A 22,768-nucleotide genomic window follows, 5' to 3' on the forward strand; every position below is an offset into this window, starting at 1 on the left:
CTTGACAAGTCCATTTTCCTCCCTCAAATCCTCTAAACCCAGAACCCCTCTTCCATCTCTATCAACAATATGTCTGCATACCGCAGCCCAAACCCCACAAACTTCCGCAGCGCTCGCATGAGCAGAGGCTTGCCCTTCGTGCCAACCTACTCCTACAATGAGGTGCGTTGATTCTGCACTGACGCCACCCGTCGTGTTCATTATTTCTGTATGCTGGCATGTCCGTTCTGAACAACTTCCTTCTCATAGTACGAGACGTCGATGGAAACCGCATCGTTGCTTCCAATGGAAGTCGAAACCTCCAAGTCCATCCATGCTCACTTCGTGGAGTCGATCGCGTCCTACGGTGAACATTGGACACCCCCAGCATGCTATCAAAGCTTCGGTTTCCCGTCCCCCGAACCCTATCTGAACCAAACCATCGCTGCCGCCGACATCCAGATGGTCGATCGCAACGATGTCGACAACAAGTCAGAGCTTGACTTAGTGGAGATGGAGCAGGAACGTCTGTTGCGCCAGAGGGCCGCCGCCTCTTTCACGCGCGCCCAACGTCATCTCACCGAAAAAGGTCGCTCTCCCAAGGCCCCGTCCGTCTCTTCAAAGAAACATTACCCATCCCCAACCCTTCGACGCGTCTCTGAAGCGCGCCAATCGCGCGCCTCTCCTTCTCGTGCTACGTCCCGCCCTCGCTCTGCTTCCACGGTCGCAGGGCAGGAGGACACGCAGATGAAGGAGATCATCACTCAGATGGAGAACGCTTCACTCTCGGACAACACCGTCCATTATCCCGACTCTTCTTCCTCCGACACCGACGTCTCCGACGACTACGAGGAGAGCGACGACGACGACGATGTCGTGCTCGCTACTCAGTCCACGCCTACCTTCTCCCCTCTCCTCAAGCCGGCGACCTGGTCAACCCGTGAGATGTCGGAGGGTGCGATCTATCGGCTGACGAACTCATTGGAGAAGATGTCGGTCAGGGCGGAGGGGAGGGCGTCCAGGAGGGCAAGGCCTTATTAGGGGTCGGTGATGCATCGTTTATTGTCTTTTCTATCGTGATTAGATCGGGCATTGCCTATTGTTTTCTTTCATCAATCTGCTGTGTTGAACTCTCTACGCTGTTCTTGTACTGAATACTCCAACCCACTTCCTAGCTATGATAACCCCGCTATCCTCTCGTCGTGTTTCCCTACTTTTGCTATCCTCTGGTCGTGTTTTCCTAGTATTCTCGCTATCGTACTCGCTCAGTGACCTCGTTCTCCAGCCGACTCGCAATTCCTTACCATAATCGGCCTCCGTTGGTTCTGCGTTCTATTCCTCCATCTCGTTACCTTCTTCACACCATTTTCTTTCTATCTTGTAGTTATATTCTCTCCCAATTTTCCCGTGCTATCGTGTTCTGAATTCTGATGACTGTTGCCTTGCTGTTGCCCCCTGTATTAGTATTACTAGTCTCCCGTTGTGAGAATTGCTATAGAGTTTCGTGGCATGGTGCTCATTTCTCTCCAGCCTGCTTCTCGGAAAGATGAGAGATTTGCTCGAATGCACGTTTCGTGGTGGACGTCACGGTAGTCGAACTGGTGCCACTAGGGCCACAGTGTGGTCCGATCACGTGCATACGCGCTTGTGGCGCAAACCGAGCGCAAACCGTGCCGCGTTTGTGTCGCGTCCAGTCTAGAGCTTCGCGGTCAAGTTGTCCAGCTTGTCCACGGACCACGACAGCAACATACCCAACATCGCATATTGCAACACTTTCCCATCCAGAGACTACCTGCGCTGTCAAAGCTGACAGCAGATTGCTTGCTAAACACCCGCCAATATTATGTCAACCACCCATAGAATCACCCGTTCCATCCTTCAGGCATATTATGGAACAGTGACGGATCTACAATCCTACATTTCGGGGCTTTTAGCCTTTGAAGAGCAATCCTCTGTTATTGAACTTCTACTTCGACAGAACGACCCGTCGCCCTTCAAAGATTTCTTGACTCAAACCTTCGTAGCGCTTCCAGAAGCATCCCTTGGAGTTGATACGCCGCATCTGAAAGCAGCAGAACCAATGGTTCGCATGTCAGAGGTACGCGTTAATCCTTGTATACGCTTAATTAGGGGAGCTCAGTGTAGTCAGGGCAGGTTATAGATCGAGCACTCGTGAAACTTGTCCCGAAGAGAGTAAAGAACGTTCTAACTGAAGGGTACAAACAAGTAAGACATTTATTCCATAAGGGTAACCATTATCATCTAACTCACTAATCCATTGTATTTTGTTTTTAGTCGAATGAGGACAAAGGTAGAGGGAACCGGGGAATGACGCGAATAGCAGTGACCAACTACTATGTCAACACCATTGTCACCGCACTTCAAAGCTCAGAATGGGAGCGACTCCTCAAGCGGTAAGATTTCATAAACTTGAATCATGCTCAACGTCTAATAGATCTTTGCAGGGTAGGCGAGGACGTGATGTTGCATCTGCTCACCGAAACTAGCATCTTTGTTGCGCTGCCAAATGATTGCCTTTGTCAGGTCACCGGCGACATGATTCTCCACCGGAGGCCACCAGACATGCAATTGAATGATCTCTTGGAGGAACAATCTACCGCTCCCCAACACTCTGACACAAATCTAAAGCGACATCATTCCAAAGACCCCACCACAGAACCCCCTCGTAAACGTGCCCGAGTGGCACGACAACCTTCAACCAAGCCCGATCAGAAGTGTGTGGCTATGTTACCCTTCTTGAAGCTATCTCCTTGACATTTCATGCTTTTAGAGGAAGGCCTGTCGACATATTGATACCGAGGATGCGATTATTTTATGCGAGACCTGACTACGTTCCTCGCACGACCAGAATCATAGCCGGACTTCCTCCTAAACGTGTGTGTCTCACCAATATCCCCCTCTTTGCAGAGATTCTCACGTTGTACACCACTAGACATTCTGAACATCATGAACCCGTCGTCTCTGAGTAAACGCGGCGATCAGAAGCAAGAACTTCCATACGAACTACCGGATCCTCAAAAGCAAATGGATAATGCTCGTCTTCTGTCGAAATACGTCTTTCCTCGACAGTATGGCCTTGCGAGTGTGTTTACACTAGACCCATGGATCGTCCAAAGTCAACAAGGGCCGACCTATGCTGATCGAACGGAGGAGATCAAGGTATGTTGCTATGTGGGTTCCTCTATCGCACGGTTCTCATACTCATGTCCAGCATTCGTAGAGAAAATGGTCATGCAAAACGCCAACACGGGTGAAGCCCGTCCTAGCCTTATTGGAAAAGATGATCTGGATGAACGGCAAGTGTAATCCTAAAGCATTGAGAGACCTCGCATGCCCGTCTAAGGTTCCTTTGACCTCACGTCCCCGTTATCAAGTCAACTGACTCCAAATCTTAGCTCAAAGACGAAAACCAGAAGAAACTCGACGACTCCGTCATCCTAGTAGGTATCTGCTGTGCTCTATGGCAGCACATACTAAGACATATTTTGTAGGAACTCATGTCTGAACATTCGATAATCATGCCGTCTCAACTATCATCGAACCCGGCAGACGTTTCTCTTGCCTCCACCATTCGTGCCGCTCCGGGGGAGCCCACGCAAGGCAGCAGCGCAGTAAAGAGCAAGCCAAGGTTTGCTGAATTCGCATGCAGCTACGCCCAGGTTTGTCCAGCACCACTTGAGGAGCGACGTAGAGAAACTGACACGGTCAAAGGTCTTTCGTTATGCGGTTTTGATGACCAAGGCCGTTTTCCCCAAAGCTATATGGGGCGCGGACTCTAACTTCAAGCTTGTGATGCAGCGTTGGTGCTTCCTCTTTCTTTGCAACGACCGTCATGTAACGTGATTTATCAAAGGTGTGAAGGAGTTCATCACGTATCGCCGCTACGAGAACATCACCCTCCACCAGATCATACAAGGCCTGAAAACTTCCGACTTCTCCTGGCTAGGCCAAAGTCCAACGTCCGGCCATGTTCCCGTTTCCGACTTACTTAAACGCCGGGACCTCCTGGAGGACTTCTTGTTTTGGTACTTCAGTTCTTTTCTGCTCCCTTTACTGCGGGTATGTGGCACCCTCTCACCCCTAGTTGATTTTGCTGAAATGAGAGGCTCATCCCATTGAACGTAGACCACTTTCTACGTCACAGAATCCTCAGCTTTCCGAAATCGCATCCTCTACTTCCGGCAAGACGATTGGAACGCACTGTGTGCGCCACTCATAGAGCGCTTAAGTGCAGATACATTTCAGAAACTTGAAGAAGTGCGTCCGCCATGCCCTTTCCTTCGACTTTCGACTTGTTGCTGACTGCTTGAACTCGTAGGAGGAAGCGGAAGAGATTATTCGTCAACGCAAGTTGGGTTTCTCGTTTGTTCGCCTGCTTCCGAAGGAAACCGGCGTCAGACCGATCGTAAACCTCAGGCGCAAAAAGACACAGAGCAGTGTACGTATTGCATAATGCGGCCACACCATCACTGTGATTCTTCACAAGCTGACCAGTGACGATAATTAGGGCTCGGGATCGAGGTCGGTGAATGACATATTGCAGGCTACCTTCAAGATCTTATCCTACGAAAAGGCAAGCTGGAGGCACATGCTTCTGCAAAAATGGCATATGTACTGACTGAACCACTGGAACAGGAGGCGCAGCCTGCGCTCTTGGGCTCATCGGTCTTTGGTCCTAATGAGATCTATGGTCAACTGAAGGCGTTCAAGTCAAGACTCGCATTCGACAGCCCCGACGGAAAACTGTACGATCCTCCTCCTTCTTCTCTGTATCTCTTCCATATCTGATGTCTGGTACCTGTGTGACCCTAGCCCGAAGCTGTACTTCGTGAAGGTCGACGTTCAAGCCTGTTTTGATACCATCGACCAAACAAAATTGCTCAGTATACTGCGAGACCTGATCATCTCCGAGGTATATATCATGACGTCATCTACACACACGAAATATGCTAACAGAGATGCAATCATTTGGGTTACAGGACTCGTATCTCCTCCAGCGATATGGACAGATTGCACCAAAATCAGGCAAAATCAGGCGGCAATATATCAAGAAAGCTCTGCCTGACGGTAGGCCTCCCTCTTCTTTCTCCCTGCTGATGACTTATACGAAATCATTTAGGGGAACATCCGCACTTTCTGCAATATGCGGCTCAGCTTGCTGGGCTGTTAAAGAACGTGATCTTCCTCGATCAGGTATACTTCGCTAGCTATCTTGCGGAGTTTTTGACTTGACCCTGATTATGATGTATATGTAGGTGTTGTACCACACATCTTCAAAGGCGGAGGTCTTAGAGCTCTTGGAAGAGCATATAACAGAAAATATGGTCAAGGTGCGTCTCTTTTCTTTTGGCGTGGCTTCTTCTTATGTCGGACGGCTAACGCGAACACGGATATAGATTGGGCAAGACTACTATCGTCAAGTGGTTGGAATCCCTCAGGGATCCGTTCTTTCCGCGCTGTTATGCTCGTTCTTCTACGGAGACCTCGAGAGAAACCTTTTGAAGTTTACGCAGGATCCTGGGAGTGTGAGCCTTTTGTTCCCTTTGATCTTACAGATGTGGCGTCCTGAAAGATGCCTCTCGTATAGGTACTCCTTAGACTGATTGACGACTATCTCTTCATCACCACCGACCTCTCCAAAGCAAGACAATTTTTGGAAGTCATGAACAGAGGTGTGTTGGTCTGTCTAGCTTGAAAGTCACATTCTGTATGTTGAACAACTTGCTGCCTTTAGGCCATCCTGAATACGGCTGCTTCATCTCCCGCGATAAAACCTTGACCAACTTCGACCACGATACTCAAATCGCCAACATCATTGAACCCAAGCAAGGATGTACGCATCGCTATTCATGATCGTCTGTCTTGATTGCAGCCCGCACTGAGTATCGACTCTGTTCCTTCATGCCGAATAGCCTTTCCTTGGTGTGGTTTTCTGATTGACACGTTGGATCTCTCCATTCGAGCAGATTATATGCGTTACAATGATACATGTGAGTTTGCACTCTCTCCATCTATCACGAATTGGCGCGAGCCTGACAATGTGGCTCTGGAAGACACCGTCGATTCTCTGACTGTCGACAGAGGCCGAAAGGCTGGTGCTACGTTCTTGCACAAGATGCTACAGTACGTGTCTTCATTATACCTCCCATTCCCTTCTTTTAACTTCTGCTCATGCTCACCACTATCCATCTTTCCACCGCGCCCTCTTCATTCTCCAGACTAGCTAAAGCCAGGAGCCACATTATCTACTGCGATACCGACCTAAACTCTCCGCACACCATCAACATCAACATCTACCAGAACTTCCTCCTCGTAGGGATGAAGATGCATCACTACCTCAAGGCATGGGGCGTCATTGGTAAGCTCGGCACTAGCAAAGTCAAGGGTTCGAGTTACGGATTTGTATATGGTGAGTTCTCCGTCGTTTAATTATGGCCAGGCAAAGAGAGATGTTAATCGTGATTATCCTTGGTGCTCATGTGTCTGTTGGTGGAACAGACACGATCAGCCAGGTGATTCGATATACGTACTCGACTATCCGACAGAAAGCAACGAACAGGGTAGCTATAGCCAGCGGCGCAAAATGCGAGATCCAGAAACAGGCCGTCATCTGGTACGTTTTCTTCTCATTTTTCCCCCTGTAAAACTCTACCCAATGCACCCCAAACCTAAGACCCTCCTCCCTCCCATTTCCCAAAATTCCACCCGATCTCCGCGTCATACTAATATCTTCGCATAAGGCTCGGCCTCAAAGCTTTCCACACTGTCTTCTCCCAACGGCCGACTTCGTACCAAGCAGTCATCCGTAAACTACATTTTGAGCTTCAGTTGGGTAAGAATAGACAGTATGCGAGCAGGTTGAAGGCAGTAGCGAAGGAGGGCTTGGAAGGTATGGTTAAGCTGTCGTTTTGATGGAATGCGTGGGGGTTTGGCATGTATATGGGGGGTGTTATATGTTATATAATTTTGAGAAGTAGAAACATGGTACACCCTGAGGGAAAGGTTGCCCGTGCACGCTCACCCTGCATGATGAACTTGTTTTTACATAGGAGCCGTCTTGCGCCACATACGAACAGTGACGCGTGTGGCGTGAGGACCCTTGCAGTCACGGCAATTTGCGGTCTTGCCTTTCCCGATCTCTCCAAGTTGTTGTTTGCGAACACACTCCTCTCTTACACCCTTCGTAGGCACACACATATTTACTACTTCAAACAGAGCTTGATCACTCTATTTTTCAAGCCTTTCCGTGGACTCACATTGAGCGATATTCATCCCTTCAGGCAGCACTGCCAGACCTGGCTAGTATGAACTCTCAGCTCGCTCGTCCTCGAACGGCGATATATTGGCGAAGTGCAGACAAGGATCTACAGAAACATCATCATACACTAATTATGAATCCCCACTTGGACGCGCTCCATTCGCGAGGAACAAGGCCGCAGTCGACTTGGCTCATGTCTGTCTTCTTTCAGAGAGATAAGTGATTGGTCATGCAGTGCACGAGCCGGCAGGAGAAGGAGACATTGAAACCCGCGCTCCCCGAGACATAATTCTTCTTAATGCTGTGCAACATACCAGGTATGTCTCGGGACTGGTTTCAGTCATATTCTTTTCTGATAAATTTCTGTGTTAGGCACAGACGACGTGAGACAGAGTGAGCTGGCTGGTTGGAGCATCCGGTCATCTGTTTACAAGGGGCAGCTATGCTGGTTCCTGTCGGTTCTGCTAGACGAGAGACCTCACACACATTTTCGTTGACGTCTGAAAGGTACGCGTTTTCTAGTAGCGTTCCTGCGAGAGGAGCGAAAGAACGAACTAGTAGAGGAGGGCGATCGACAGGCCAATGACGTCACTCCGCACTGAGCGCCACCTCCGTTGCGCCTCCCGATGTGCTTCAGCCGGCCCTATATTATCCTCCTCCCTGCCGCCAACCATGCACGCTCACATCTTCGCTTTTCCCACCTACCACCATCACTCCTCACTCATCCGTCTCCAGACATGTTTAACTTCTTCCAGAGTTCATCTGACCCCGCCGTCACCCCAGGTTCTGTGAGTGACATGCCTATACCAGGCGGTCCATCCCCAGACCGCTCTGCACCCTCCACATCCACGTCCATTCCAGTTGAGACTGCGTCTCCCCCTTCCCCCCTCACTGCCACTGCTCTCGCCGACACTCACACACACGACGACGACCAGAATGCCGTCAGCTCTACCGACCCACAACTTGACCTCAAGGACGCCCTCGCTGCAGAGGATGGTACCTCGCGCGCGGTCAACGATACGGATATTCACGACAGCCCTACCACCATGACTGCTGACACAGATGTCAACCGCCAACCCTCTGTCGCTGTCGGAACTATTCCACCCAAGCAGAGCGTTGCTGCTGCAATGGCGCCGACTATTCCAGAGCACGAGACTTCTACTACCGAGAAGTCCGCCCCCGCCCCTACCGCTGTTGACTTCGAAGACTCGAAGCCCATGGTTCATCATCCCGATGACGAGCTGGCTGGTCCCGCCAACGGTAACGCTGCCCCTACACAATCTCAGAACTACGCCTACGTACCCGCCGACGTCACTCGCCATCAGCTCTCCGACCCTCCCGTCCAACAAGATCCTAAATCCATCCTTCGCTCGTCTTCCCCCGCTCAAACCAACACCACCAACACCGTCTCCACTCCTTCACCCACCAAAGCATCTCACTCGCGTGAAGCGTCCATCGGCAGATTTTCTACCACGAAGCGCAGCTCTCGCGCTGCCAGTCCGACACCTGGCTCTGTGACTTCTTCTGGTGGTGCAGCGGCTCGGAGAGCGAAGAGTGTGAGGAGTCTGAACACGAATGGGGAGCCTATCAATGGGAGTACGTTCGTCGATGGGGCTGCGACCGCGGCGCCGTTGGAGATCGACACGTCTTTGCACGAGAGGCAAGCGACTGCAGAGGATGAGCTTAGTTCGAAGGAGAAGGCAAAGCTTGAGAAGCAGGAGGGTGAGTGCCTGGCTTCCATTCGTCATGGACTACAGTTGATTGACACCGTTTGTCGCTTTAGCTAAGCATGGAAGGCAGCTGTCTGTGATTATCAAACAGGAGGGCAAGGCGGAGAAGCAAGCGCTCGACGTCGCCACGAAGGAACTTGGAGAGGTGCAGAAGTTGCAGAAAGTCGCGATCAAGGTTCGTCATCACACTCCTCCCATTCTACCTCACGCCTCATTGCTTATTTGTGTTATATCTTGTGATAATAGGACGAAGGCAAAGCGCACACCGCACACGCTCGCGCTCTCGCCGAAGCCCATAAAGCTGAGATGGCCTTCCTTGCCGCACAAGCCACTCACGAGAAATGGCAGTCAAGTCTTCGTTCCGCCGAGGAGGCACTCGAGGCCAGCCGGGAGCATGCAAGGCATACGACGGAGATGTTGAGGGAGAAGAATGAGGAGGTGGAGCACCTGAGGTTGACGAAGCAGGTCGATGACAGGGAGAGGCTGGTGAAAATGAAGCAGTTGAACGGCGGGGAGAAGGGCGGGATTTCGAGGATCTTTGGGATGTGAGGTTGGGGTGGTGATGATGTTCTGGTTCGAGTTGTGGCGGACTGCGCTACGCCCTTTGTTGCCTATCGAACTGATCTGATTTTGTCTGGGTCTTCATAGTTTTCTTTCGCTAGTACTCCACACTCCTTGCCTTTCTCCGGTTCTACATCCTACAGCTTTCTCCTTGCACTTCTCGACTCTATGCACACCATTATGACGCGGATCTCCTTGAATCTTATCTTAGCTTACTTCGTTATTTGCACTTGCACACTCGGACCGTTGAGACCTTTATACTAGTAGTGTATACTGTTTGTACTGTCTTTCACGCTTCGAGAACATGGCACAATCAAATACTGTGTCGCTCGTATAACTATTGGGTGATTTGCGTTCTGATGTCTGAGACCTGAGGCCCCAATCGAGGTCGAATAAACGGTCTATTACCCTGCCCCAAATTGCTCAATGGTCACACTGAGTTCATCTCAGCGACTCGGCAGCCGGAGACAAGGTCAAGGCAAAGTTTGTGGATCATTTCATCTGAAACCTGGAGCTCAACAGCAGAGGCCATAGTTGGGGGCAATTGATACTTGGCATTCAAAGAATGGAGGATTCAGGAACCAATATCGTTACTGAAGGGCAACTGAAGGGAATGGAAACGATTGTTGCGCCACACGCCACACAATTCTCGTGAGATGATTGGACCGGCTGATCCCGGGTCGTTTCTTCCGCACGGGAACGCCGCATCAGTGCTTTCTTTCTTGTTAAACGACTCAGACGAGCCAACGTCGAACCTCTTGGCTGAACTCGGTACATTTCATCGGCTTTCTACATTTTCCGACATCACTGTTTTCTACCGGAGCTTTGAACACCGACACTCACGTCAATCACTGTCGTGCCACCAACGAGTCAACTCGGAGCCACGATCAGGACGACGTCCTGCTAAAACTGATCTCACCCTGAAGCTTTCAACTCGGATCGACGGTATTTGGCTTTGGGCTGTCTTAAAATGTCTATATATTATCTCGCCGCTGTACCTTCTCGTTCTCCTGCTTGGCGGAAAATGGCTAAGATAAATCTGTTAATTGTGATGCAGTTCTGGACTCGGACGAATGCTCACATGTGCGGCGCTCACGGTTGAAACAGATCTTGCAGGCAATATTGGTAGCTCCACTGCTACTCTGTATTCTTCTGGTCCGTGGGCAGTGTCTTTTGTCTACATTATGATTGTTGGAGGACATGGCCATGTTGACCAAACCCTCTCATTGGCTGCTACGAACTTTCTGGGACCTTCGACCTTCTCGAGTACTATAACTTAAGTGGGTGTTACTTCGAGTCACTCTACAATTCCTCCCAGCGTACCATGTGGACCTCCTCAACCGCCCTGCAAGAATTTATTTCTGCAGACCGCTCATGGTGCATTTTCTTCTGTCATTCCTCTGACATGACACTTACCGTGACGCTCTCACTCGTGCAGGGTCATCTTGGAATATTCTCAATTCTCAGCGACAGGTATGTTCGTCATGCACTTTCATCACAAGGAAGATATTGACATATACTCCACTAGCCCTCTAGACGTTCGATTTCGTCCATACCCTACCGATGGAGGTCGAAGCGGTATGGTGCAGGAAGCTCACCGGAACCTCAATCTTGTTCCTGGTGAATCGCTATGCGTACGCCGGAGGACTGTATCTACTCGATGTGATCTCAATTCCAGGCTATGCATCTGACAAGAGGTAGATTCCATGGCACTTGTACCTGACATGCGATAGTTAATGACTCCCAATCTCATATAGTTGTGATATACTATATACGGTCCAAACAACCATGATCATTCTCGCAGCAATCGCAGCGAATTGTGAGTCACACTGAGCCACGTCTATGTCTCTGTCGATTTACGATAACACCTCTTCAGTAATTCTAGCTCTAAGGGTCTACGCGATATGTGGACAAAACCAATTAATCATTCAAGCGGCATCAGTAATGCTCGCCGTACGAGTCTGCGTTGGCATCTGGGTGCGTTACTATAACATTTCTTTGGGGGTGCACTGAAATCATCTGGGGCGGCCGTATAATCATAGCAAGCTACCTTGGAGCGCGGTGACTCCACCAAAAGCACTCAGTATGCCGACTTTTCGCAGTGCTCGATTTCGATACGGAACCAAAGGCTTTACGCACGGTCAGTGGCCTTACTGTACCTATAGTCCACTTATATGCACTGAAACACTCCCTTCTTCGAAAAGCTGTAAGCCTACTACGCCGCATTTTACATGGTCGTAACTTGCTCTTAATACTGTTTCTATGGCAGCCATTATCGTCACTGGGGTCCTGCCTATGATTTTCGATACTTTTATTTTCGCGATGACCGTTTTCAAGACGTACCGACACCTTTTGGAAATGCGGAAGCATGGTCAGAAGAGTATCACTGAAGTATTGCTTCGCGATGGTAAGCTTTTTAATCTTCCTCGTCCCGCGAAGCATAGGGCTTACGACGTACCAGGAACTGTATACTTCTTGTCAGTGATTGATCATGTCACTACGTTGATTTGATCTATCAAGCTTACCCTCGGCGGTCGTTGCTTAGCATAGTATTCACGGTCGCAGTTGCAAACCTCGCTCTCCTGCTGGTAAGCATGATCGGTCCTGACCATCTAACATCCTGAGACCTGAGTATTTGCCCATAGTCCTCTGTGATTAATGTCAGATCATTTATCAAACCACAATATCTCCGAGATAGACTCAGATGTTTTTATTCACCATAGCCGCCTTCTGAGACTTGGCTTCAGTTGGGGGAGGTTTTGTCAGGGTACTTTTCCGTGTACGTTCCCTTACAGGGGTTTCTCCGCAATTGGTCGTCGCCCTAACCAGCGCACCGTGCTGATCCGTTGAAACGGGCACAGACTTACAAACCTCCTCATCAACCGCCTCTACCTGAACATTCGAGCATTGAATCACTCACGCTCTACCAAGTTTTCGAGAGAGGATGGCGTCCCGCGACCAATCTCCGTTGGAAATCGATTTTTGGGCAATATCGGGGCACCTCTCGATCCAGAGTGGTGGGACATCCGATTCGATGATGACGAGCTGGAACTTTCGGACGAAGTTGCTGAAGCCAATCCTGAGGACTCCGTGGCCTCAGCAGAATTAGGGAATGGGGCGACCACACTGATCCCAGTTGTACGTGACGTTCACTCGTATTCCTTGTCGGCGCATCGCTGAACTACCACGCCAGATATATCATGGAGACGGGACCGATGATATAGAGATGGTACGCATCCAAAGAGAAGGCCATGTTTAGAGCTCGTCAGGTCATGCCAGTCAGCTTGTTTCAGACCCGATTGTCCATAGCCGCAGGTGTTGGTCTCTTTGCACGTTCGCATACTGCAGTAGACTAATCTGCACTCCCCGTACTCGAGCCGTTTTGCATTTTCCTGGAAAGACGTCAATCTCAGTCTGCTTCAGTATCTTTTTTTTGCTACTATCCGTGATGTTCCTCTCGCCTCTCACCATCTCTCTCGTGGTGAAGTAGGCTATCGGGGCAGTAGTGCATCCATGTCGAGCTCGGTGGCCTTCTTACAAGTAACACGCAACTAACTTCAATGCTCTTTGAGGCATAGTATATCATCTATCAGCAGGATATCAACCACGATTTACGTATCTTTGGTCCGTTGAACGAAAAGGATGGTTTAGTCCCTTCGGTGCGTACAGATTGCAGTTGTGGTTGAGTATGGCCCGAACTTACGAGAGATCTTGATGTTGTAGTGGAAGCCTCCAGGCCTCTTAAATATGAGAACAGATAAGACATCTATGCGCTTGTCTAGATCGGGCTCAAGTTGCCCGTCGGGTCATTCGAGTTTTTTTCCAGGAAGGGTCGAGTCAGTAGGTGGATGTAGACGAGTTACTCTGCCTCCCCTGATGTCACCCACCATTCCTTGTGAATCCTCTTTGCCAGACCAGACTTTCATTTGTTCGTGGGACTCTTCACCATCTATGATGATGCCACTTCGGTCACCAGTGGTCTCTACCATGATGTCCTCTTGTTCACCTCAGGCTGTAGATCCACAGGGAGCAAAGTTCCGTGAGAGCGTTGATTATATTTCAACTTTACCTCCAGTGATAGAACCACCTTTGGGTCAACTCATGATATCAAGGTCTCAAGTTGGCTGCAACTCGTCTCATTCGCTGTACGGAACCTCCTCGTGTTGATTGAAGCTCGGCCGCGGGCTGCTATCCATCAGCACGATTGCGCATAGCTTGGTGCGGAACGCCACATCTGTTCCTAGAGATGGGTCAAGAAATCTTGTGTCAAAAATAGTCCGGACGTACTTCATTATAAATTGGGTCGGGTTGGGAGATAAGTGAGTATTCACTCAGTTCCTCTCGTTCCTCACGATGTCCTCTGAAGCCGACTTGCAAGTCATCATCTTTCAGGACCAATTATGGCAAGCGAATATCTTGCATGGCACACAGACCAACCGCTCTAACACCTAGTTGCAGGGTCATCCAGAACTATACCTTTTTTTCCGCCGCCAGTATGTCGTTCATTTCTCGGGACCTGTGAGCTAAGACCTGTTGATCTCATGGATCATAAGCACTGTGGATGTATGACTATTACCAATGGAGATCAACGCCGTCTGGTCAAGCAAAGCATCTGGGACCGCATTTATCTTCCTTGTGAACCGGTACTCATACGGAGTGGGCCTCATCCTCGAGTTAGTGACGGGCAGTCCTGGCTCTGCATCTGATAAGAGGTACGTCCGATTGCTAACGTTTGAGTTCAGCCTCCAGATACTGCCGCTCACTGAAATCTGTCGGTTTAGATGCCGCGTCGTGGCACAGGTGTCATTATGGTTTACAATGATTTCGCTAGTTACTACCAGCCGTCAGTCGCCTCGCAATACATTTCTCTTCACTCACTCGAGCTGAAGTGGCCTTCCAGTATTGTTTGCTCTGAGGGTCTATGCTATATGCGGCCAAAGCAAACTTATACTTTGTGTGGCATTAATAATGATCGCGGTAAGGTTTGGAGTTGACGTATGGGTAGGTACACCATGTAACATTTCAAGTGATATGGAAAACTCACAAATCATCACAATACAGCAAGACAACGTTCTGACTAGAGGTGTATCTACCACGGGATCCCAATTTGGGTTGTTCTCAATGTGTTCTTCGATTGCTTTGAATGCGCTCCTGTATGAAAGGTGAGAGTCGCAGGCACATGGTAGTGATACTTATTGTTGCTGAAGTCTTCATCACTTCCAATGTAGATGTAGGTACCCTAGCCATCCCGTGTGGCCTGCGCTGAGTCTCTCTTCCGATCCGCAGCCACCATTGTCACTGCAGTCCTACCACTTCTATTTGACACCTTCGTGTTCGGAGTAACAGTCCTAAAAACGTACCGCCATGCCATACAAATGTACAAAAATGGTCGGAACAGTATCACCGATATTTTGCTTCGCGATGGTCAGTAATATCTCCTCGTCGTCCTTTGGTCCTCACATCTGGGCTGATTATATCACCCGCAGGAGCCATGTACTATCTGTCAGTAAGATTGTCAAATGCCTGACGGTTTTCTGGTTGGTTTGATCATAACCTATCATTTAAGTATGCAGACTTGTATCCGTAGTTGCTTCTGTGAATCTTGCTCTCGAACTGGTGCGGGTCTCTTGATACTATGTAGCCGGGGAGTATTCATGGCTGATGATCTGCTTTTAGAACGGTCTATTAAATCAGGTCAGTGTAGCGATTGCTCTCCTCTATCTCTCATGCTTGGCAACAGTGCTGAAATACGTCTTTCGCGGTGACAGAGTTCTCCCGAGACTGCAGACTTACTAGCTGGAGTTTTGATCCCTTACTTCTCTGTGTAAGTCCGAGTCTCAGGAACTCTATCCACAGCCCTGACCGTGACCTTGGAAATTTGTGGAATCATATGTAATGGACGCAACAAAACAGCCTCCCGAACCTACTCGTCAATCGTTTATACCTCAACCTTAGGTCATTTGAACGTCCACTCTCATTCAATACCACCAGAAAGAATGGTACCGCCGTGCCCGAACTCGTCTTCGCTCAGAACCGATTTCTAGGCAATATTGGGGCGCCTCTGGATACACAATGGTTGACCAGTCAGTCCGGCGAGGAACCCGAAGAGGACCCGCTACAGGAAGATTGGGATACCTCAAGGGTGGCATCTGCGGGCGACGAGGTAGTTACACTTGCCTAACGTGTTGAGCCTCGAGAGCTTTCACGAGAGAATACTAAATAGCGATGATCGATTATAGGCCTGCGGCGAAGGTCACAGTGATACCGAAATGGTCGTCGCTGGAACAGAAGAGCCCGTCGCAATCCCGTCAAGCTCTGCCAACCATTGATGTATGCCAACGGAATGGCGTTGACAGGACCTGAATTGATCTAGTTCATCATGGATATCACGTAGAAGTGTTGTTGTTGCTGCTGCAGCGAAAGTTCAAAAAGGGATGCTGGTCTACAATCTCTGGGCACCCAAAGTAACTTTACAATCCAATCTGATTCGATCCATACCAGCCAAATGATGTACAATAAATATGCGTAGAAAAGTAAAATGAGTACAAGTACATGACAACGCCAGTCTAACAATGCCGCAAGAAATCCAAGAACGATTGAAAGTATCTGGTATAACAACGGCGCCACACAGTTGATGCCACACGCCGTGAATAGGGCATGTATGTCCAAACTTGCAAAGAAGAAGACAAGTCCTGTGGATCAGAGTCTTGCGTTCTTTGGCATGCGACTCATCGCCTGCCTAACACCCAAATCTCCCAGTACGTCCTCTGCGCCACCGAGCAGCGCATCAAACGCGATGGTACGGTGGTACTGTGAAGCGTAAACCATACAAATGGAGGTCAGTAGTTTGGAAAAGGTAGACTATAGATGAGGATGGAAGAGGAAGGAAAGTGACGTACGTGCTCGACGAAACGGCCCATGCCTGTCCGCGTGATGCCTCGTCCACCGAATATCTGCACGGCATCCTTCGCGGTCTCTTGAGCGGACGACGTACAGTACATCTTCAGGAGTCCAATTTGTCTAGTAATAGATGCAAATGTTAGAATATGTGGATGACGCGAACTAAAATACTGAATGAGACCCACCCTGCGAGCTTCTGTGACTGCTCCTTATACGACTATGCAAAAAGAGTCAAACAGCAAGTTAGCTCTTTCCCTCACTTGCACTCAGAATCGAAGACGCCAAAACCTACCATATTACACATCTGCCACGTCACATTCTCCAGCCAATTCTGCGCGCTCTCCACCCTACTTATCATCGCCGCCAACTTGCTCCTGATCACCGCCTGACTGCTAAGCGGCTTCCCGAACGCCTTCCTCTGGTTCACCCATTTCAAGCACTCCTCAACGATTGCACGTTGTGAACGGGCAGACGAACAGCACATCACCCATCGTTCGTGGTTGAAGTTGGAGAGCATGACGAAGATGCCTCCGCCTTCTGGGCCGAGTGTGTTGGAGACAGGGGCAATTGCGTTGTCGAAAGTGATGTACGCTAGTGGGAGGGTGAGAAAAGGAATGAGAGATCTGAAGACATTTGTATGGAAAGAACGACAAACCTGTGCCGGCAGCAGAGGAATAGGAAGTCTTGATAGCCTTGGTGGAGACCTCGTCGGAGCGCTCGACCAGGATGACGGTGAAGCCATCCTTGAGGAAACGCAAGATCGTCAGCACGACTAGCTCCAAGGCACGGGATAGTTAACACTGACCTCTGTTTTACAACCCACGGTAAAGCTGAAAACATGATACAACCCGGTCAACACACTCATCGTCAGGGCACAAGACAAGCTCCGCGACTCACTAGTCTGCAAACGTCCCGTTCGTGATCCACTTTTTCGTCCCATTGATGATCCACTTCCTCCCATCTTCGCTCTTCTTCGCGGTGGTCTGCAAGCCCATAACGTCGCTCCCGGCAAACGCCTCCGAGATGGCTAGACAAATGAATTTCTTTCCAGAGAGGACTTCGGGAACAACCTTGGCTTTCATCTCGGGTGAACCGAAATTGAGGACCGGTGGAAGACCAATGACAGCGCCGGCCTGCAGACCTACGTCAACAAAAGGAGTAGTGAGTATATAGTGAGAATAATGTGGGTAACAATGTGAGTGGCTGACCATCGCCGTAGCCACGAGCGCCGATACGAGAGAATTCTTGAGTGACGACTAACTCGTGGAAATAGTCAAACTGGCGGGCGATAGGACGTCAGGTATTGCAGTATACTCTCTAATAGAGCGATGAGTGCACAAACCTCCTCAGGAGTGACAATACCACCCATCAAGGTAAGTCCCTTCAGATGCTTTCCGGGGCCCATCCGCATAGCATGAACGTTGAGGTCACTATACAATCAGAACGATGAGAAATTCATACCGTTAGAGAAAGATAAACCCTGTAAGTGAATACACCACGTACGCCATCTTCTTGATCACCTCCAGACTTGGTCGTTTGCCGTCTTCTTCACGGGCCTGAGCATCTGGGTAGATAACATCGTCGACTAATTGACGCATAGCCACCTGTAACTTCTTATGGCTCTATAAACAGACGTGCAAGAGGCATTAGATCCTTCATTTCGGGTTTCATTCAGGAGTGATGTTGGTAATGAGTGTGGCGGTGGCGTGGACTGACTGACCTCTTTGAAGTACGGACTGTGATATCCTTGAGCAAGCCATGTGGGCTCTGCGTAAGGTACGCCTGACAATTCACCTGGTACACGACTTGCGATAACGCTCTGTTCGCCTTTGATGACACCGATCTGAAGACGGGCGTATTGCGGGCGTTCGAGGACCTCATGCCGATGAAGACCGTAAAAGGCTTCTGTGGCGTCTTGACCGGCTGTACAGGGGGTAGAAAAGATGACGCAAGCAATTAGCAAGTTGTGCTGCAAGAAATGTATTTAAAGAGCCGAGATTCATGGTGAATGGGCGGGCGTACCAATTTCCTCATCGAGAAGGACGGCGGCTCCTCCTGGGTGTAAGTCCTTGAACCGCGAGAGATCATAAACCTTCGCATCTACGACGACCCACTATTGAGGATCCCATGGTAAACAAATGCATGTAAGCTGCCTGCCATCTACGATGTAAACAGGAGCACTAGGATTGCACGTACCAGATCACCGTCTTTGTTGTGCACCGATACATCCTCGAGCGTTAATTGTTTGAACTCTTTCGCTGCCATAGCTGTTCAGCCAATCGTACAATAAGATACCAAGGCTTATTCCCAGAGATATTGGTGCTAGCCTAGAGCGTCTTTCGAAATAGTAAGGCAAGTGGGTGAAGAGAGCTGGCTGAGGCGCATTCTTATAGGACTGCTTTGAACCAAGCGTCTGAAATTGACCCGCTCGCATGTGATTGCTGGAAACATCCTCGTCATGATTGGATCCCTTGTCTGCCGGACAAATGGCTCGTTGCGCGTGGCTCCGATCACTCCGGGAAAGAGCCGGAAAGACGGCGATCTCAGATCTCAAGAACGTCGGTAAGGCTTTCGCCTCATCGTCCTGCTCGTCGACAGCAGGAAGAGTGATCATGTTCCGCTCGCAGACACTGGTACTATTAAAAATATTTCATAAGGGTGCTCATCTGGTGACCGCGCTGATCAGCCAGTACCCGCAAAACCTGCAGTAGCTCAGAAATGCGATAGAGGTGAACGACAGCGCAGGTTACGCATGCCAAGAAACCGAAATAAAGTCACATTCTACCGAGATCAAATGCAGATAAGAACAAAAGGTATAGATGCTCGAGGATATAAGGAAATGGGCAATTATGAGAAGATGGGTAGAAAGAAGGCGAATGGAATAATGATAATGCATCAAGCGGCTTGGAGAGTTGACCGTAACGCCCGGAATAAGATGTGGTGGAGAAATCGGGCAGAACGCTCATCTTTCATGTAGCGTCAAAGCGCCCACCGGATCTGTCACCTCCGGTTCGATAATTTTCATGAAACATTCGAAAGTGAAGAAAAGGTCAAAAAAATCCGTTGTCGTTACTCTCAGGAAACTGGGACCCTCGTACTGCGTCTGACTGAGCGTACGCTCGGAGAACGCGCGACCCATACTTTGAGAGAGGGGCCCAACGATCTTTGGCACCAGAGGTCGCATGACATTTGTCGTCCGCTTGAGTGCGTCGCTGTAGTCGCTTAAAAAGTCCTTCTTAGCTTTTCTGATGCGCGACCAGCTTATATCTACCCATTCTTGAACGAAGTCGCTCCGTTGGTTTGGAGGTAATTCCATGCCGTTGAATAGGAAGTTGAAAGAGCACCAAATCAGGATCCACATGAAGGACTCCAGATCATGGCGATAGAGATGAGGGATGGTTCTATTCGAGTCCTTGAGGAGTTCCAGGGACATGAATGTGGCGGTGCCTGTGCGATGATGAGAGGTGGGTTTCTCGACGTTGTACTCCGAACGGTTGACGGGGATTGCTAGGTCCCAATCGTTGAGAACACCGATTGCACGATTGGTGACCGGATCCCTTGTAAACATGATATTGTTGACGCTGAGATCCCGATGAAGTATACCGGCCTTTGTATAAACGACATAGTGGGCTGGGAAGGATATGTCAGTACTCGTCGTCAGAGCTTCCGAGGAGAGGAACTGACCTTTCACGACATCGACAAAAACTGATTTAAATTCGTCCAGATTCTGCACCCGGTTCAACGGTAGATTCTTCTCGCAGACGAGAACGCGAAGGACCCGTTCCTCGTATTCAGGGCCGATGAAGGCATCCGATAACTCCTCTTTCTCCGCCGCCTTTAAACCTCCTGCATCACGTTGCTTGATCCGGGTACGAAGGATGGACATGATACGTCTTCGAGGAATGTCCAGAACTTGGTTGTCTGATGCGCTCGCCGCACTCTCTGTCGATCCAATCGAGCCGTCCGTTTCTTCTGGCATCGAGAGAGTCGTAGAACAGGCGAGGTTCGTGATGTGCTTTTTCCATTTCTTCGGAACGTGGAATCGAACGTGCCGGATAATGCTGTCCTCCGGGATGCGACTCCTCGGAGGCCAGCTTATCTTGGCGATGATGTCGGAGGGAAATCGTCGTTGCTCGTCCTCCTTGGTCTCCACATGAAGAACCACCGTCCCTCTTCCGACCAACCCGTCCTGTACGTAGAGAGGTCTCCCTTTGATCTTGAAAACGACGTCCGAGAGCGGTGATAAAATCCCGGTCTTTGGCTTCAACGAATCCCAGACCCAGGAGAGGATGGAGGAGGAAGATCTCGATGTGGTTGGGAAAGACGCCGACGAAGGAAGGTCGAATAACGGGCGGTCAGCGAGGCCGACTCGGGATGTGATACGGAAGTAGCAGTCGGTCAAGTTCTCGTCTGGAGGCATTTGTGACCGGTATTTCTCGTATATTTCCGTAAGCTCTGCGGTCTGACGGACTCTGCTGAGCATGTCAGGATCTTTCGAGCGCGAGAGATCGGCCGTCTTCTTATTCTCGGTAGTTGTGGTTTCCTCGGTAGTCGTAGTGTCCTCGAGCTCGGCAGTCGTGGTTTCCTCGGTAGTCGTGGTTGTTGGGAGGGGCAGAGAGGCTGAGGGACCTGGAGTGCAGATCATTGGCTCGAAACCGAAGCCCGCGATTGTGGCGCTAGCTAGAGCGACGACGACGGCGAGGAGTCTATCTGGTCTTTCTACGAAGTTGAAGGGTTTTGAACGTACGGGTCCCATGCGATCGTAGTACCATAGAGTCATGACGTCGTCATCTACGAAGATGCCGGTGGAGTAACGACGATGGCCAGTACGGAGGCTCTCGTGAGCGTAATCGGCTGCTTGCAGCTCGTCTGCATTCAAAGTCTTGCGAGTGTCAATGAGCTCCATAAATCCGGACGACGAAGGAATGGAGAGGGGGTGGGAGGATCGTTTCTTCCTGCGTTTAGAGGTGGCGCGGCCATTGACCGAGGAGTCAGAAGGCCGTTTTAGAGATGAGGGTGTCTTTTTCGGTAGCTCCGAGACGGTAGCGCGCGTGTCCAGACTCATAGGGGAATATCCGTCGTCAGCAGCGCCTCCTTTCTTCTTGAACTCGAAGAAAGAAAGCAGATACGCCCATATCAAACGAACTTTTTCAATGACCTTGTCCTTCGTCGTGGTCAACATCTGTGCGCTCTTGTCGCCAATCTCTCTCAACCTCGCAAACACCGCCTCACCTAGCTGGGCTGTTACGCTCGCATCGGGTTTCCGTTGAGAGCCACCATCGCCATGTACGACATCGTCTCCTACCCGTGCTTCAAAAAATACGCCGCATGGAAGCACGATTTCGTCCATATGTCCATGTTTCCGCATGTACTTGAGGTAATCCAGGAGAAGTTGCGCGAGTATGGCGGTGAACGGGATGTAGCGAGTTTTCTCGAGAGCAGGAGAACGATATCGCGCGAGCTCTTCGGACGAAAGGCAGGGCCTGTGTTCGTCTTCATGAAGCTTTGTACGGTTAAGGCCCCAGACAGCCTCGATATAGTCATCAAAAGGGAGTCCTGCGCCGAGTGTACCTTCCATGTCCTTTTTCAGCTGAGGACGGATGACGTCTCTTGTGTGATCCTCGCCTTGATAGCCCCCTAAGGTAGCTCTCGCTGAGATAGCGGACGTCAGCAGTTGGAACGTTAAGCTCTCCGGTGTATGTACGCGTTCATAGCTGACCTGGAGTACTCTTGATCTCGTCAACTATGTGCCAAGGTAAGTAATGCAGTCAGAAGCTGTCCAAACGCAGAGTGCTTTGCCACTCAAATTATAGTCGACTGCTCACAGTTGGAAGGGAAGTGGGAGATGTTCGTGGGGGTTTTAGGTCGCGAGGTATGATCCCAGGTAGAAGTATCAGTAGTATCCTCTGGAATTGGAGCTAGTTTCGAGGTATAGCCTGGCGGCATAACAAATAAATCGATTAGGGAGGGGTGGGGGGTGACTGTGCGCGAATCGCGAACGGAAACGTACAGTACGGAGTAGCTTTTATCTACTCTCCTCTTCCCTACTCGCATTTGGCCAGCAGGCACACGATACAAGAGGAAAACCAATAGTATACCTCCAGGGTCAGCTCGAACAAGGCGGAAACATGGTACAAGGTAAGAACACGTGGTGCGCTTTGGCCTTCGTTCTGATTTGTTGGCGCGGGGTTTCAATTCATCGGTCGCCACACAAGAGGGTGGCGCCTTGCCGACTCTTCTAAACCAACTTCTATGTAGAGCTTTTTGGGGAATACTTTTCGGCTCAGACCACACCGTAACGCGACTGAATGGCGGTTTG

The 22,768-nt window shown here is 49.9% G+C and overlaps 8 protein-coding genes across 8 annotated transcripts; 6 read left to right on the forward strand and 2 right to left on the reverse strand.

Moving 5' to 3' along the window:
- Window positions 1-69: 69 nt before the first annotated feature.
- STEHIDRAFT_152770 (uncharacterized protein) lies at window positions 70-1,020 on the forward strand (the record flags this gene model as incomplete). Its single annotated transcript, XM_007299838.1, has 2 exons — window positions 70-162; window positions 250-1,020. 2 exons carry the CDS (start codon window positions 70-72, stop codon window positions 1,018-1,020), a joined length of 864 nt encoding a protein of 287 aa, XP_007299900.1.
- Window positions 1,021-1,409: 389 nt separating this feature from the next.
- On the forward strand, window positions 1,410-2,754 carry STEHIDRAFT_48624 (uncharacterized protein; the record flags this gene model as incomplete). Its single annotated transcript, XM_007299221.1, has 3 exons — window positions 1,410-1,491; window positions 2,321-2,393; window positions 2,445-2,754. 3 exons carry the CDS (start codon window positions 1,410-1,412, stop codon window positions 2,752-2,754), a joined length of 465 nt encoding a protein of 154 aa, XP_007299283.1.
- Window positions 2,755-2,946: 192 nt separating this feature from the next.
- STEHIDRAFT_48583 (uncharacterized protein) lies at window positions 2,947-3,382 on the forward strand (the record flags this gene model as incomplete). Its single annotated transcript, XM_007299212.1, has 2 exons — window positions 2,947-3,171; window positions 3,221-3,382. The coding sequence occupies 2 exons, from the start codon at window positions 2,947-2,949 to the stop codon at window positions 3,380-3,382; spliced, it is 387 nt and encodes a 128-aa protein (XP_007299274.1).
- A 2,244-nt stretch (window positions 3,383-5,626) lies between these two features.
- STEHIDRAFT_49096 (uncharacterized protein) lies at window positions 5,627-5,853 on the forward strand (the record flags this gene model as incomplete). Its single annotated transcript, XM_007299258.1, has 2 exons — window positions 5,627-5,672; window positions 5,735-5,853. Coding segments are annotated over 2 exons (165 nt in total), but the record flags the coding sequence as incomplete, so codon positions are not given.
- Window positions 5,854-8,055: 2,202 nt separating this feature from the next.
- On the forward strand, window positions 8,056-9,537 carry STEHIDRAFT_128091 (uncharacterized protein; the record flags this gene model as incomplete). The annotated part of the gene is made up of 3 exons (XM_007299839.1): window positions 8,056-8,980; window positions 9,042-9,163; window positions 9,235-9,537. 3 exons carry the CDS (start codon window positions 8,056-8,058, stop codon window positions 9,535-9,537), a joined length of 1,350 nt encoding a protein of 449 aa, XP_007299901.1.
- A 1,417-nt stretch (window positions 9,538-10,954) lies between these two features.
- STEHIDRAFT_107732 (uncharacterized protein) lies at window positions 10,955-15,180 on the forward strand (the record flags this gene model as incomplete). The annotated part of the gene is made up of 18 exons (XM_007299840.1): window positions 10,955-11,022; window positions 11,307-11,368; window positions 11,426-11,526; window positions 11,592-11,689; window positions 11,715-11,755; window positions 11,819-11,956; window positions 12,070-12,137; window positions 12,273-12,328; window positions 12,411-12,687; window positions 12,743-12,778; window positions 13,128-13,208; window positions 13,332-13,385; window positions 13,723-13,868; window positions 14,154-14,261; window positions 14,631-14,711; window positions 14,778-14,779; window positions 14,836-14,973; window positions 15,137-15,180. The coding sequence occupies 18 exons, from the start codon at window positions 10,955-10,957 to the stop codon at window positions 15,178-15,180; spliced, it is 1,599 nt and encodes a 532-aa protein (XP_007299902.1).
- Window positions 15,181-16,032: 852 nt separating this feature from the next.
- Window positions 16,033-18,820, reverse strand: STEHIDRAFT_118263 (acyl-CoA dehydrogenase NM domain-like protein). The gene is made up of 13 exons (XM_007299841.1): window positions 18,646-18,820; window positions 18,472-18,562; window positions 18,170-18,372; window positions 17,953-18,071; window positions 17,792-17,879; window positions 17,658-17,727; window positions 17,347-17,590; window positions 17,255-17,279; window positions 17,105-17,192; window positions 16,742-17,040; window positions 16,635-16,666; window positions 16,449-16,569; window positions 16,033-16,359 (listed from the first exon to the last, which is right to left on the reverse strand). Exons 1-13 carry the CDS (start codon window positions 18,712-18,714, stop codon window positions 16,249-16,251), a joined length of 1,560 nt encoding a protein of 519 aa, XP_007299903.1. The 5' UTR covers window positions 18,715-18,820; the 3' UTR covers window positions 16,033-16,248.
- Window positions 18,821-19,395: 575 nt separating this feature from the next.
- On the reverse strand, window positions 19,396-22,395 carry STEHIDRAFT_165501 (uncharacterized protein; the record flags this gene model as incomplete). Its single annotated transcript, XM_007299842.1, has 4 exons — window positions 19,396-20,079; window positions 20,134-22,101; window positions 22,169-22,192; window positions 22,275-22,395. 4 exons carry the CDS (start codon window positions 22,393-22,395, stop codon window positions 19,412-19,414), a joined length of 2,781 nt encoding a protein of 926 aa, XP_007299904.1. The 3' UTR covers window positions 19,396-19,411.
- Between the last annotated feature and the right edge of the window lie 373 nt (window positions 22,396-22,768).

Source organism: Stereum hirsutum, assembly GCF_000264905.1.
Source record: "Stereum hirsutum FP-91666 SS1 unplaced genomic scaffold STEHIscaffold_2, whole genome shotgun sequence".
NCBI lineage: Eukaryota > Fungi > Basidiomycota > Agaricomycetes > Russulales > Stereaceae > Stereum > Stereum hirsutum.